We start from the raw sequence: 14,526 nt of genomic DNA, 5'->3' as shown, positions 1-14,526 counted from the left end.
TTGATCCCAGACAGAGGGGTCTAGTTTATGGCGCCAGGGTGCATCCCTCCCTTTGGTGCCCTGTTTAGATGATTGTGATGCTATGAGTCACTTCTGACCCCGCACCTTAGTTTTTTAATGTTTTAGCTACTATTTCAGACGTGCAGGGAACTTCATCCAAACATGTTGTGCTCTTCAGTTTCATGTTCAGTGTGCTGAAGCAAAACCTCAGATTCTTTAAGTTACAGCAAACTTGATGTGGAAGCCTGTTTTCTCTTTTAAAGTATGCATTTGTAGAATAACAGAAGTCACCGAAGTTAAGTCCTGTTTTTCTAACAGAAGTCGATGGGCGTTTCTATTACATGCACAAAAGGAATGAAAACAAACTCAAGATGTCACAGAAAAACAAATCCAAATGGCTCTGGTTGTCATGACGACATATTAAATATGGCTACCAGCAGTGATGGTACCAGAAAAATCCCACAGCTGATGAGTGAGCCAGAGGGACTGTAACAGCCCGAGCCAAAAACACAGCAATGATCAACCAAATAAGTAACAGATTAGAACGTTTTTTTGTGTTTAACACTAACAAAGCAGGAGAAGTGAGAAGAGGCAGTAAATATATGGCATAACAGGTCATGTAGTTAAGATGCTTATATGCTTCAGACATTTTTGTTGTGCCTTGGAGGAAGTTAACCAAGTTAACACCTGTTTCGTTCACAATTTTGAGTTTCCTGTGGCTTTAAACGAAATGTCGATGCATTTCGAGGCACCATATAAAAGAAACACATGCCATGTAAAAGCTAGAGTCAGACATATCTCTTTAGGCTAAATTAATCTGGGATGTTTAATGAGTCTGTCAATTAATGCTGGAAAACTTACAGGTCGTTTTAAGACTCCAGTGCATGTATGACATGGAAGCCCTGCAACTAACCGTGACCTGTGCGTGCGCACAGACCTGGAGTCAGTGAGCACGAGCTGGTGGGGAAAACTAAACAGGCCGTTGGTGCCTGGATGCAGTGAAAGGATCCCTGTGTTCTCCCAAATTCTGACAGCCACGTTTAAAACAAAACATTATTGCAGCTGCAACTTTGCATTCATCCTCCCCTGACCCTCCTTTTAATTGGATGTTCAACTCACTTTTGACAAGGTTGGCAGTCGCTGTTTTATCAAAGACAGTATTCAGGTTTGAATAATGGTTTCGATATGGAAACAGAGGTAGCTCAGAGGAGGTTGTGTTGAGGTTTTTGGTGTCCACACTAATGCATATCTGTTAAATTAAATGTTGTCTGTCTGCGTAAGCGTTTTCAGAACATTTCTCCAACTGCACTTAAATTGCAAAACAGAAAAAAAACATGTTTGTTTATAGAGCAAACATTAACCATTCTGTCACCACCTTATGTGACAGTCAGATCCCTGAAGTCACATGGAAATCATGCATATGCATTTTTGAAAATGTGCCTCGTACAACGGACACAAGCTGCTTTCCTGCATTTCATGTGGATGCAAAGCCAAAATGAGTAAATCTAAAACAGGCATTTTGCCTGTTTTAGATTTATCTGCATTAATGTGCACATGGCTGGAGTCAAAGTGGTTGAAGAGCTAATCCTCACCTCTTAAGAGTCTGTGTTTTAGAAGGACACAGCACTCAGAGAAAGCTACAGCAGTGTACTATCAATCAGGACAGGGAAGTGCCAGGATAAGAGCAAGGCTCTGTAAAGTGGCCGGCTAAAGACTGCTCCGAGCTGAGTGTTGCAATTAATCCACTTAAGAGCTGTTAAGGGGGTTTTCACAGCCAAGGTGGATTTGATTTGGTGAGGGGTGAAGTTGTTACTCAATATTTGAAAGGTTTTAATCCCAGACAAATGCACAGAATTGTGTTAATGGCTGATAAACATGTGTGTAACCCCCACAGACACACTAACAAAGCAGCTGTGTAGGTGTACAGATGGGGTCTTAAAGTATATTAATTTAAATGTAATCACTTTTAGAGGCCTGCTGGTGTGTGCTGAGCTGGTCTTGTTTTATTTTCACTGTAACATGAAGTGTTCTGTATCGATGTGACTTGTGATGACATCACATGGTGTTAAACGACGTGTTCTCCACTCTTGCAGGAGCCCCCTTGAAAGTGTGTCCGCAGGGCTTCTCCTGCTGCACGGTGGAGATGGAGGAGAAGCTGAGCCAGCAGAGCCACACGGAGATCAAAGCTCCTGTCTCCAGGCTTAGCACCAACCTGCAGTCCACTTTCAAACAGAGGCACGACCACTTTGACAGTAAGCAAACACACTGACAGACAAAAACACACATGCACAACAGCCACTTTCAGGCTTCACTGTGCTGCTGGCTAATGTCCCGATAGCAGCACTTGCATGTGTTGCGGGATTTTTGATGGACGCTCCCACCTGCCAGTGCACTGCCTGGAGCGGAGACAGTCAGTCTGTGTCTGCCGGCCCGTCCACCTGTTTCTCAACGTCTCAGCTCCCTGCCTCATCGTCCCCCCTTGCAGCTTGGTCCGCTACTACCCGCTTCCTTTCCCTCCAGAGAGACGTGCACGCTTCCAGACGGACCACACACATCTTCAGATTTAGTCTTCTCTGTACTTCCTGTTCCTCTGTGTGTGAACACATGTGTGTATGCCTGTAAATATTGGGATCAGGTTTCCCTGGGAGCGCATGGGAACATGCAACAGTGCTGAGTCACCAAGGAAGTGGGGTAGCTTTGAATACCTTCAGCCAACCAACCATGCCACCACTGCAGCTCTGCTGGAAACATGCTTGATGAGAGGATAAAGACTTTTCTCAAACTGATTGGTGGAAAAAGAAAGAGAGCATCAGTTTTAAAGTTTCTAAAAGCGTTTTAATTGTGTGCGTGGTCTGATGCGGTTGCATGTACGTGTGCACGCCTGTGCATCGCCGGTCAGAGACCTTAAGATCTTATGTGTCTGCGAAAGGCAGTGAGGGATAGTCAGTAATGGAGAACGTGTGTATTGCAGCCAGATGTGAACAGGAATGTGACGTGTCGGAATGCAGTGGCTGCTCGAGCCGACCCGCCCCTCTTTTTCTCCTCTCTCACTGCCCTTTGTCCCCATCTCATGCCTCACTCTCCCAAAAACCCCTCTCTTCGCCCCTCAGACCCTTGTTTCTCTTTCCATCTCTCTCTGCTATGTTTCACTGTTGATCATGTTTCACTGCATGGATCTTCTCTTGTCTTTGCTGCTTTCTGACACAACTCAGCCGGTGCTTTCTGTGGCATTGTTTTAGAACAACAACACACAATTACTTTCATTATCATCATTTTACTGATTATTTTCCCATTTAATTGTTTGGGGTATAAAATGACAGCAAATAATGAAAAGTGCCCACCACAAGTTCCCAGAGCGATGATGTTGTCAGATGTCCTGTTTTGTCCAGCCAACAGCCCCAAACCCAAAGATATTCAGTGTACTGTCAGGGACAAACCAGTGAACATCAGCTTAAAAAATAGCTGAAGCGATTGATGATCAGAATTTTGCAGATTTTCTGTTACTTGATTAATTGAATCATCATTGGAGCTCTACATTAATTAAAAAATCAAAGTCAGATTATATGTTATGGTATCCCAGCCCAGTAATCTAATTGCTGTGTTTCTTGCTGAAATTGTTCTGTGCAGTTACATATAATCTAACAAAATCCAACCTTTCCTCACTTTGCTTTCTACATCAGCCTTTGTTGGTGCTTTCCTGCTGTTTTTTACTTTTGAGAACATTGCAGTTCTTGTCTCAATATGAAACGGAGGAACGCTTTCATGGTTGAAAAAACAGAAATTTCTGCTTTGCATTTTGTCTTTTGGGACTGCAGGTGGTGAAGTATTTATTAACTGCAGATTTAGTAATAAATGTTTTCCTGTACCATTGTTAAACGTCTGAGAAAAATGGCAAGACTAAAAAGGAGCCCTGGGTGTTTGATTTTGAGGAAGTGATACAAGAATCACAATGGTCAGGACAGTTTCCTCCAAAGCAAAAATTGACAGCTCGTGCACAGCTGTAGGGTCACCTATTTGACCAAGAGGGGGCAGCCCTCAGGCTAACAGTGAAACTAACTCTTCATTTACCTTCCGCCTCTTTTGAGCCCCCTCCTCATCACTGTAGGCAAGTTGCTGCTGTCTCTGAACTGTTAGATGTGGGATCTCTTTACAAAGGCCTGCTGTGCTCTCTTCCACCTGGTCCATTAGACCGTCTCTCTCACTGGGTACGGTAACAGGCTCAGGTTGCTGTCCCATTATTTCCTGTTGTCACATCGAGACACGCAGAAGGAGGCACTTCCCATCGGTGAAACTTGCACAGGAAGTGCTTATCCTTGTATTTAGTGTTACTGAAGAGGACGGCCTACGCTGATGACATCAGCTAACAAGATGTGGGGTGCATCAGTGCAAAAACACAGCTGCAAGTGTACACGAGAACAGACACAACACATACACTCACATACTAACAAACTCAGGAAGTGGTGTATGTGATTAGGCATGCTCTCATCATGCGCCTCAAGCTAGGAGTCATGGCCAATTAAGACCGGGGCCAGAAATAGTTCTCCCCTCTCTGTGTCTCCTCACTGTGTGTTTGTCCTGGCCTCAGCCCGTCTGTCCTCTTGCACTGACCTCGTCCAGCAGAGCAAGCCTATGTCTGGGATTTAAGCACTTGGATTAAGGCCCCTTTTCTCCATATACACACACACACACACACACACACACACACACACACATACAGAAAAGACATCCATCCAAAGCACTGAAATCCAACAGCAGGAGGGACAGAATCCCATCCCATCAGAAAAGGGAGAAGCGCAGGGACTAATTGGCACAAATAGGATGCAATTACTGCCTGGGCTGGGATTGGGAGGAGCAGACTTTATAGGGACACGGGTGGGGGTGCGGGGGAGAAGGGAAAGCTCCTTGGAGGAGGAAGTGGGAGGGAGGAGTGGGAGGAGATCGGTCAGCTCCTCTGTTCCCGTGATGGATCGGGCCTAAGATCATCGCTCACAATTTAGGGCCTTCACTTCAACATGTGGAAATGATGACAGGGCGAGGGGAGGGAGGGAGGAAGGAAAAGACAGACACTCACAGAGGCACAAGTTGTCCTTCCTCCTCACATTTTGCTACAGCTCACACTCTCTCCCATGTAACCTTTCACCCAGATTCTCTCAGACCATTGGCTGAGCGACAGCCACATTTTTTAATGGAAAAATCCTGAGGGAGTGCTCAGCTCCTCAGCCTGTTGGCAGACGGCTGCATGTCATAAACTGTTTTTAATGACAATGCAAGATGCCTGTGTAATGCTGCTCATACTTCAGACCCTTGGCTTGGGCCAAAGAGCCTCCATCTCCCCCCACCCCCCCCTTTGCTGCCACTGCTCACACACACCCTGCTCAAGCCGCTCTCTTTTTCACCAGTGAGTTTGTCCAAACTCATTACTGGACTTATCTGGTTTGTATATAAGCATTACCGCTTTAATAAACTGTATAAAGGAAAGAGAAGTTTCCTGCTTCGTGCCTCTTCCTCCTCCTCTTCACCTCCTCCATCCCCTTTTCACTGACTTTAAACTTGTGGCTACTATGACATTCCAGGGGTGGGGGTGGACCTTTTGTTTTAATCTCTGTCAATGGAGCGTGGAACTTGGTGCCCTGTCCCCTGGCTTTGTGTGTGTGTGTGTGTGTGTGTGTGTGTGTGTGTGTGTGTGTGTGTGTGTGTGTGTGTGTGTGTGTGTGTGTGTGTGTGTGTGTGTGTGTGTGTGTGTGTGTGTGTGTGTGTGTGTGTGTGTGTGTTTGGGTGGGGGGCTGCAATGATGGCAGGGAGGTAAATGGAGGGGCTGCAGTGTTTCCGGTATCCTTGGCGACACAGTGGGGATTTGGAGTTAAAAAAGCCCTCAACTTAACCCGCCCCAAGCCGCCCTCACCCCTCCCCTACCTCATTTTTTCTTTTTAGTATGTCAGTCTGGAGTGGAAGTGACAGCGCTACTTGGGGACTCTGTGTGTGTGTGTGTTGTGTGTGTGTGTGTGTGTGTGTGTGTGTGTGTTCGTTCTGGTGGCAGGGAGCATTTAGTGACTCCCTCTGTGAGAGCATGGGAACTTTACATTTCAAAGCCAAGCAGAGGGCATCCTGACAAAACTGCAGCAGGACAGAAGTTTTGTGAGCACGGGGCAGCGAGGGGGAGATGGAGAGCGAATTAAAAAAAAGGAGAAGAGAGATGAGTGAAAGGGGGCGAGTGTATGCTTGCATGCACGCTAGACTGAAGGTGAAGCATTTTTCAGAGACTCTGAGGAATTCTCATTTTGGTCAGATTAAGAAAGCTGGGGGGTAGGAGGAGGTGTCCGTGGGAGAGGGGGGGCTGGATTATTGGGGATGGGGGGGAAGTAGTGATGGGGGGTGATGGACATTCCTCAGGATGAAGTAGGTCATTGTTCCCTGTCTCTAGTGAAGAGAGCTCTCTGAAGGAACTGATGAAGTGAAAGCAGTGGAGGGAGGGAGATGCAGGGCTGGATGGAGGGGGGTTACAGGTCCATATACGGGAGGGGGGGGGGGGTCGCATTATTCAGTAATCCTATTGAAAATGCCTCTGAAGGACAGTCCAAGAGAGAGCTGGGAGAAAGGAAAGCGAATGGAATGTGACAACGAAAAAATGCCATTGATGGTGGTCAGTTTGAAACGGCTTGATGTGGAGAGACGTCTCCGCTGAATGGCAAGTCTCCAGAGCGAGGAGCTGCTCCACTCGTTCAGCCTGACAGAGATGCTCCGGCTCCACCTTTCACCCCTCCTGATTCACCCCTCATTTCCAACGTCCCGTTCCCACAAAACATTCCTTTGCCTTTCAGGCGAGATTTCATGCTTAAGCCGTTTCTGTCGAGATAGTCAGAGTGCACAGGACGAGGTGCACAGGTGAAGTGGAGTGACACTGGTCTGATTTCTAATGGTGGCAGCAGCACAGGAAGCAAAGGTGTAATGAGGTTTTTAGATGTCCTGTGATAGAGCCATGTGGCGAGAATATTTCACTTTTGAAATGTCCATTTTGTCTGTCAACAGCAATACTTCAGTTATTTACATACACTGTGGTCATGCTGTAATCTGTATATTTGAGGAACTTGATGAAAACCTCATGCTGTGCTTGTGTGTTGCCTAATGTTTTGTAATAGGATACCCACAAAGTGTGAATATGCTGTACCCAAACAAGTACGATAATAGAAAGTCTCTGTTGATGTCCCAAACAATGTTATCCAGCATATGATTTCCTTTGTAGCGTCTTTAAAAGAAATCCCTCCCTGTAAACGCATGTGAAATGTGAACAATGTAAGACTGTTTGTTCTGGGTCTTTGGCGGCCTCAACATTTAGTCATCACACGAATCTCCTTCTTTCTTTTCTCCGCAGAGTTTTTCCGTGAGCTTTTGAAAAATGCAGAGGTGTCGCTGCACAACATGTTCGTGCGAACATACGGGATGATGTACGTGCAGAACGCAGAACTGTTCAAGAACTTCTTCGAGGCCCTGACTCGGTACTACGTGTCTGGCAGCGCTGCCGTCAACCTGGACTCCATGCTGTCGGACTTCTGGGCAGACCTCCTGGAGAGGATGTTCCGGCTGGTCAACGTGCAGTACGAATTCAGCGACGCCTACATGGAGTGTGTCAGCCGGCACACGGAGCAGCTGCAGCCCTTCGGCGATGTGCCGCGCAAGCTTCGCATCCAACTGACGCGGGCGTTCGTTGCCGCGCGCACCTTTGTGCGCGGCCTGGCACTCATGCCGGATGTGGTCAACAAAGTTTCCACGGTACGGTAGAGGTGCTTGTGAAGCTTTTGTCTTTGCTAAAGAAAGTCAGTCTACTTCCAGCCACTGAAAAGTTTTTTTTCCTCTCCCAAAAGTCCTGTCCATCCCTCCCTTCTGTGTTTCTGACTCCGTATCTTTCTTGGAAAAACTTGCTGTGGTTCCATTACATTGTCTCTGATAACATAAACCACTTTGACTGTTCTGGTATGGCATGTTTTTCCACTGTAGCGAGTGATTCATTGGTGATTAGATTATCCTGCTTTGTGGACTTGGCTTATAAAATTAATGGTCATGCTTTTTCACAGTCGGAGTATGTCTCTACGGTGGTGCTAGATGAGTGTTTTTGCTGTGGTGCAATGATAACAGTCTGCTAACTGCCCCCTGCCTCCTCCAGGTCAGCGCCTCTCCCAGCTGTGTTCGAGCAGCCATGAAGATGTTGTATTGTCCCTACTGCTCGGGCCAAGTGGCCCTGAAACCCTGCCAGAATTACTGTCTGAATGTGCTGCGTGGGTGTTTGGCCAACCAGGCTGACTTGGACACAGAATGGAACAACTTCCTTGGTAAGCAGCCATCATGTGAACAAGGATACCCTCTGCAGCCATTATTAAATTAACCTGACCTGCTCTAACCATAATAGGTTAAAGTGTTTGATTTGGAAACAGGTTATATTTACACAGCTCCATGTTCTTTTACAAGCTGCCAATGCAGTGCTACAAAATTTCACCAATGAATCATTCAAGGTTGATCTAATCTAACCGAATCTACTCCAGCCTTTACCCCTCATGGGCACGAAACCAGTGTGACGCGATGGGATTTGGTGGCATGGTGTCACTGGACTCAGACTGACTTTTCCAGCGTATTCAACGGGTGTCTTGCACTTGTGTTTTGTAAGAACATGTTTAACAAAGGAAGACAGTGTTTATTGTAAAAAAAAAAAAAAAAAAAAAAAAGGTCATGTACAAACACATCCCTCATTCTTTAGCATGTTGTATAAGTAAAGGAAGAGAGGGAGAGGTTGTACATGTTATGACCCACTGGATGAATGCAGCTGAATGTTGTGTAAACACAGACCCAGATCAGTTTCATTACATTCAGGGTGGTGCACACATCCACTATTTTCTCTACTTGTTTTATACTCACACACATACATACACACACGCCAAAAGATGCTTCCTGACTTCTGTGCCACCATGACATGTCTCTGTCCCTGGCTGCTGACCCTGCTACTGTCTGTGGAGGTGTCTGGTTTCGGCTGCCTCCTCGCTGTGCAGCAGCTTTACTCTGGCATAATCTGAGGACTCTGCTGCACTGGTTAGCAATCCCCCGCTCTTGGGCAAGTGCTTCCCCCTAGTGGCAGCTGTGTCGAACATCATGCTTGGCTGGAGAAAACCTTATTTTGCACTGAACCAATTTCTTGTGCTGTTTTTGATTTCATGTTCCTATGTTCTGCTTTTCAGATGCTATGCTTAGTCTGGCTGAGAGGCTCGAGGGTCCCTTTAATTTTGAATCTGTCATGGATCCCATCGACGTGAAGATTTCGGAGGCCATCATGAACATGCAGGAGAACAGCATGCAAGTGTCGCAGAAGGTCAGTATCAGTTTACGGCATTTTTAAAAGAAAGACGAGATGAGGAGATTCAGTTCCATTAACTGCACTTTTCTGACAGGTTTTCCAAGGATGTGGTCAGCCTAAACCAAGCATGGCCTTCCGTTCCACACGTTCTGTCAAAGAAACAGGCTTTACCGGCCGCTTCCGCCCCTACAGTCCTGATGCAAGGCCCACCACCGCCGCAGGGACCAGTTTAGACCGATTGGTAAGGACTAAGGAAACCTCAACAGACCACTGTTACTTCGCTTTGATCAGTTGGGTCTGACATGTTTCTTTTTGTGTTCTCTATGCAGACCAGTGATGTGAAGAAGAAGTTGAAGCATGCAAAGAAGTTCTGGTCCACGTTACCAGAGACCGTGTGTGCAGGTGAGAGGATTGCACCTGGGGACGAGTGCTGGAACGGGACGGCAAAAAGCAGGTGAGATACACACACAGTCTAAATTTTACTGTATATAAGGTATCTTAAGATGAACACGTTGACTAATGATGACTCTCGCTCTTCATAGGTACGAGTCAGTTGTTATCGGCAACGGTCTGGCCAATCAGGTGTCAAACCCTGACGTGGACGTGGACATAACAAAGCCAGACATTATGATTCGCAGTCAGATTGCAGCTTTGAAAGAAATGACGAGCTGGCTCAAAGCTGCGCACAGCGGCAACGACATCTCTATTGATAATGGTGAGCACGGTTAACCTTCTGTGCAGTATGACGTCACGTCTGAGTGAAGCACATCTGACCCTGCTGTGCTTTTTTTTCCCAGATGAAGATGGCAGTGGAGGAGAGGAGAGTGGCAGCGGTTGCGACTCTCCATCGTGCAGCACAGACCGGGACATCTACTTCTCCACTCCACCGAACCCCAGCAATCCCCGGGTCAATCAAGTGGTGGTGGACAGAAATCGATCAGCTGCGGTTGCCTCACAGGGAAGCATGGCGCTGGCGCTCTGCGGGCTGGCCCTGGCCTTGCTTGCTCCCCACTTGAGATAAAACTGGCTGGGCAGGAAGAGGAAGAGAACGACCAGGAATGACGGAGCGAAGGGGAAAACTGTCAGAGAGACTTTAAAAAGACTGCCTTCAGGACCTTGGACTGTCCGCCATTGGGGGGGAGACTCTTCGTAATATTACAATAACTTCACTTTTAATTATTTGTTTGTATGTTTCTAAGGACATCAGTGTACAGCAATATGATTTTCTTCCCAAGAAATCCACCTTCTTTCCCCCTTTGCCCCAGATAAACCTTCACTCCTTTTGGCTCTTTTGGAGCTACACTATGGTTCTACTTGCAGCATTACAAACATTATAGAATTGTCTTATTTTTGGCAATTTAATCTCATAATTCATTTTTGTGCCTTCTTCAGCGATTGCCATCTGTTACATAAATAGTAAGCGCGATGTTTGGTTGAGCATTGAGTGCCTGTGTTGGGACATAACTTCATATTTCTGAGGATGGTCTTTCTTCACAATATTCAGAGATCAACAAATCGTTCAATGTTGTTATAAATATTAACGATTTGTAAGTTTAATATCATTTTTTTTTTTGCACATTATGGTTGTGCACACTGTGAATGTTTGTGTCTGTGCGTTTCGACATGGACACACAGCAGCCAGTCAGATTTTGTGAAGCTAACTGTTGATCTCAGCTAAGGAAGAGTTTGAACTTTTGTTCACTTTGCTTGGAGAGATATTTGCAGCCCTATCTCTCAGAAATACAGCAAGAGAAGTGACAGCACAGGTTTTTATGTTTGACCTGGAGATGGGATCATTCTTTAGAAGAGCTTTACGGGGCGCTCTCTGAGCCCAAACATGCATGTCGTATGTCTGCTAAGAGCATTATCACAACCTAACCTTTTAACTTCCTGATTAATCTTTAATTTAATTTCCTCAGCCTAAACCGTTCTGTAGTAAGGTCATACCTCATGCATGCTCTCATTGTCAATGCAATCTAGTGATGTTGAGTTGAAAGTGTCTGATAGAGTTGAGATATGTGGCTGGCATCCTGGTGAAAGGTAACTGGCGTGGAAGAGGAACGCCTCCCCTGGCATTACCCCGAAAGAAGGCAAAGCTGACAAGTCCTGAATGCCCTTTTTGGTACTGTAAGCTCAGTTCAGCAGAGAGGATCTGACTCTATACAGTCTTACCTGTTTGAGAAGAAAAGGTGGCAACACGTATGTTCGGAGCATTTCACATTGAACTAGAGAGGAAGAACAAAAGACAGTGCTTTGATCAAATGAAATCAAGGAAAGATTATTTTAATACAGGGTTTTATGTTGAAGAGGTGTTGTAATTTTTAGCTATTTTTGGTATGAAGATATATATTAGGTACTACAGTGGATTTTACTGCTAGTTTTAGGTGGTGGAAGAGGACAGTGTGCACAGTTATTGGGGGCACTTTTTGGTCAGTGTGCACAGTTTGGGGGGGGCTCTTTTCCCCCCTTCCCCCGTCCCAGAACACACCCTTTTACCTCTGAAATGGCCTATGTCAGTATAAACGGACTCATCCTGAACCATTTAATCTACCTATCCTCATCCTCATCCTCACGTTCTCGTCATGCCAACTTGAGGTGGAATGTTGAAGTATTCTCACAAGTGCTACCAAAATTGATGCAATGTATGGTGCCTGACCTTTTTCTTTAACCTTGGTACATTATTAGCAACTTCTTAAGGTAAAAAAGAATGTAGGTATTGATGATTTGTATCTGTTATCGGCTCAGATTCCCTGAAGGGTGTTTGACTGTATTATTACCAGCTGACAAGCACAACATAATTTTCTATATTTTCTAATTTGCTAATCGAGTCTATAAGTTACATTTCCTGACCATTTCATCTCTAAAATGATGCTGCCTCATGTAGCTTTTGTACAGTAACTTATGCATGTATTCTAATGTCATTGCAAACATGCTTTTAGAACTGACATCCAAAATACAGTATTCAGAATGTTTTGATATGCAAAACTTGAGGTGAATATAATACATTTGTCAAAATAATTGATCGATCAGATTTGGTGGAGATAAATATGCATTTTGTAAAAACTGAAAAATGGATTTGCATGTTTCACGCTAGTGTGCAGGTCTGAAACGACTAGCTGCAGTGAAGATGGTAAATACCAGACAACCTTTTTGCCTCTTGTTTGGCTTTGAAATTGACGGGTTGACTGTAAGCTTCTGTGAAATTTTCATCCCCAAAAGGCAATGTTCCCAATTAGCAGACGTGGAACTAATCAATATTTAGAATCTGCCTTTGAGGGATTTGATGAAAGATCTGAACGACCCACATAAAATACTGAAGCCTTAATTTAAAATAACGAAGCTGTGCTTCAGCAGCTTGATTTGGCAGTACTGCATGTGCCCGTTTCAATTCTCCTGATTTTTGTGTTCCACCAACATTTCTGCAAGGGCTTGTGCATGTGTTTGTGTCATGTGGAAGAGTTGTGTCGAGTGTGAAGAAACCCGACTTTCTAAGAGTCAGAAGAAATGTTTTGGGTTGTGATGGTAAATGTCTGTGCTTGCGGGCCAGGGCAGCAACATTTTCCGGCTGGCGGGGGTTGGTCCAGCAGCCGGATGTTGTTCATTTGGTCCACAGAGCAACTTCAGTCCAGTGACTTGAACGTTGAGTTGGACAGGTGTTGAAATCCCTCCATCAGCCTTTGGCCCACAAGAACAGAAAGGACTCATTTTCTGAGGAGAGACTGAGTGACTGACTGAAAAGAATAAAAAGTGTGTAAATAAAGAGCAGCCGTTTTAGATGTCTCTAAAAGAGGCCATAACAGTACACCGGATTTTTACTTGTCAGAGTATCTCCTAAATGTTATGGAAAAACAAGATGAGATAGATGTTAAATTGTAAGAGAAAATGTATATTAAACAACATTTCTTAGTCTTGTTGAAATAAAGACTGCCAATATTTAAATGGTTGTGAATGGTCTGATTTTGTCACCGCCCTTGATTGACTGGTCTGCCTTTATTTGGAGTCTGCAGCCTCAGGTAAGACTCACGGGAGTGTGGGAAGTGGACAACAGATGCTGAATTTTGTTAACACTAGTGCACCTTTTTTTGAACTCATAAGTCCAGTGTATTTGTAACAAAAGATTATTATCATTACTAATCTTAAGATTTGTTTTAGGAGGCTTTGGCTTTGTAACAGCAATTAATTGACTCGAAGCAACAATATGGTACAGGTTGACTGTAACTACTCTTACAAAACATCACTGAATCTTCTTACATATGGTCACACGTGCTGAAGGTCTTGGCCATGACCCATCAGTCTGTTATATGGCAGGTAGACAAATGGCTTTCTTGTTTACAATTAAGTGCAGTACACAGCTCTGGCAGAAAATACATTGTCTCAACGTCACCTGTTTACACAGATATAGTGGATGTCACACATGTGAAACACAGAGCCATTAAATTCTACAGAGCAGATTGTGATGAAATGTCAGCCAAAGCATGAAAACACATCTCTCACTTGGCTCAGTGCATCCTTACACAGTGACATGACCATGATGGCCGGGGTGTCACTGGCCCAGTTCCAATGCCCACATTTACAGGGACACACACTTCTATACACATTCCTGCTGGATCCATCAGGGCTCAGCGCTGTCGCACCAGGAAATCAGCAATTACTTCAGGGCTCTCTGGTTGGCTTTTGGAGCCCTTTGTGTTAGAGGTCAGAAAACAACTTATACACCACACTCCCCCTCAAAGTCCAAAAAACATCTTCACATGAGCTTGAAAATCTCGTTTCAGAATCAGAATGCCTATATTGATCCCCGAGGGGAAATTGTTTTTGTTGCAGGTGCTCCTTACAAGAATAAAATTAGAATAAAACTGTGAGACATTGTCTGTAGCTTAGTCAGCATCCTCCTCTCTGATGCCACCGTTAGAGTCACACTCCATTCCCACAACATCACTGGTCTTGCGGATCAGTTTGTTGTCTGTTGGCGTTCGCCATCCTCAGCTTGCTGCCCCAGCACGCAACAGCATAGAGAATAGCACTAGCCACCACAGACTCACAGAAAATCCTGAGCATAGTCCGGCAGATGTTGAAGGAAGAAAAAATAAAGAAAATAGAGACGACTCTGGCACTTCCTGTAGAGAGTGGCAGTGTTCTTTGCCCAGTCCAGTTTATTGTCAGTATGTACCCCCGGGTACTTATAATCT

The 14,526-nt window shown here is 45.1% G+C and overlaps 1 protein-coding gene across 1 annotated transcript in view; it reads left to right on the top strand.

Annotated features, from left to right (window-relative positions):
- The window catches only part of gpc4 (glypican 4), a 30,114-nt gene extending 16,835 nt beyond the window's left edge, over positions 1–13,279 (top strand). Inside the window, exons 2-9 of the mRNA XM_070962931.1 lie at positions 2,094–2,252; positions 7,370–7,767; positions 8,159–8,324; positions 9,222–9,352; positions 9,432–9,578; positions 9,667–9,791; positions 9,880–10,052; positions 10,135–13,279. Coding sequence (XP_070819032.1) covers positions 2,094–2,252; positions 7,370–7,767; positions 8,159–8,324; positions 9,222–9,352; positions 9,432–9,578; positions 9,667–9,791; positions 9,880–10,052; positions 10,135–10,358 — 1,523 coding nt within the window. The 3' untranslated portion in view covers positions 10,359–13,279. The remainder of the gene's footprint in view (positions 1–2,093; positions 2,253–7,369; positions 7,768–8,158; positions 8,325–9,221; positions 9,353–9,431; positions 9,579–9,666; positions 9,792–9,879; positions 10,053–10,134) is intronic.
- The last annotated feature ends 1,247 nt before the right edge of the window (positions 13,280–14,526 follow it).

This window comes from Chaetodon trifascialis, chromosome 5 (assembly GCF_039877785.1).
Source record: "Chaetodon trifascialis isolate fChaTrf1 chromosome 5, fChaTrf1.hap1, whole genome shotgun sequence".
In the NCBI taxonomy this organism is placed as follows: Eukaryota; Metazoa; Chordata; class Actinopteri; order Chaetodontiformes; family Chaetodontidae; genus Chaetodon; species Chaetodon trifascialis.
The sequence above is the reverse complement of the archived record's forward strand: the minus strand, read 5'-3'. Positions and strand labels throughout refer to the sequence as shown.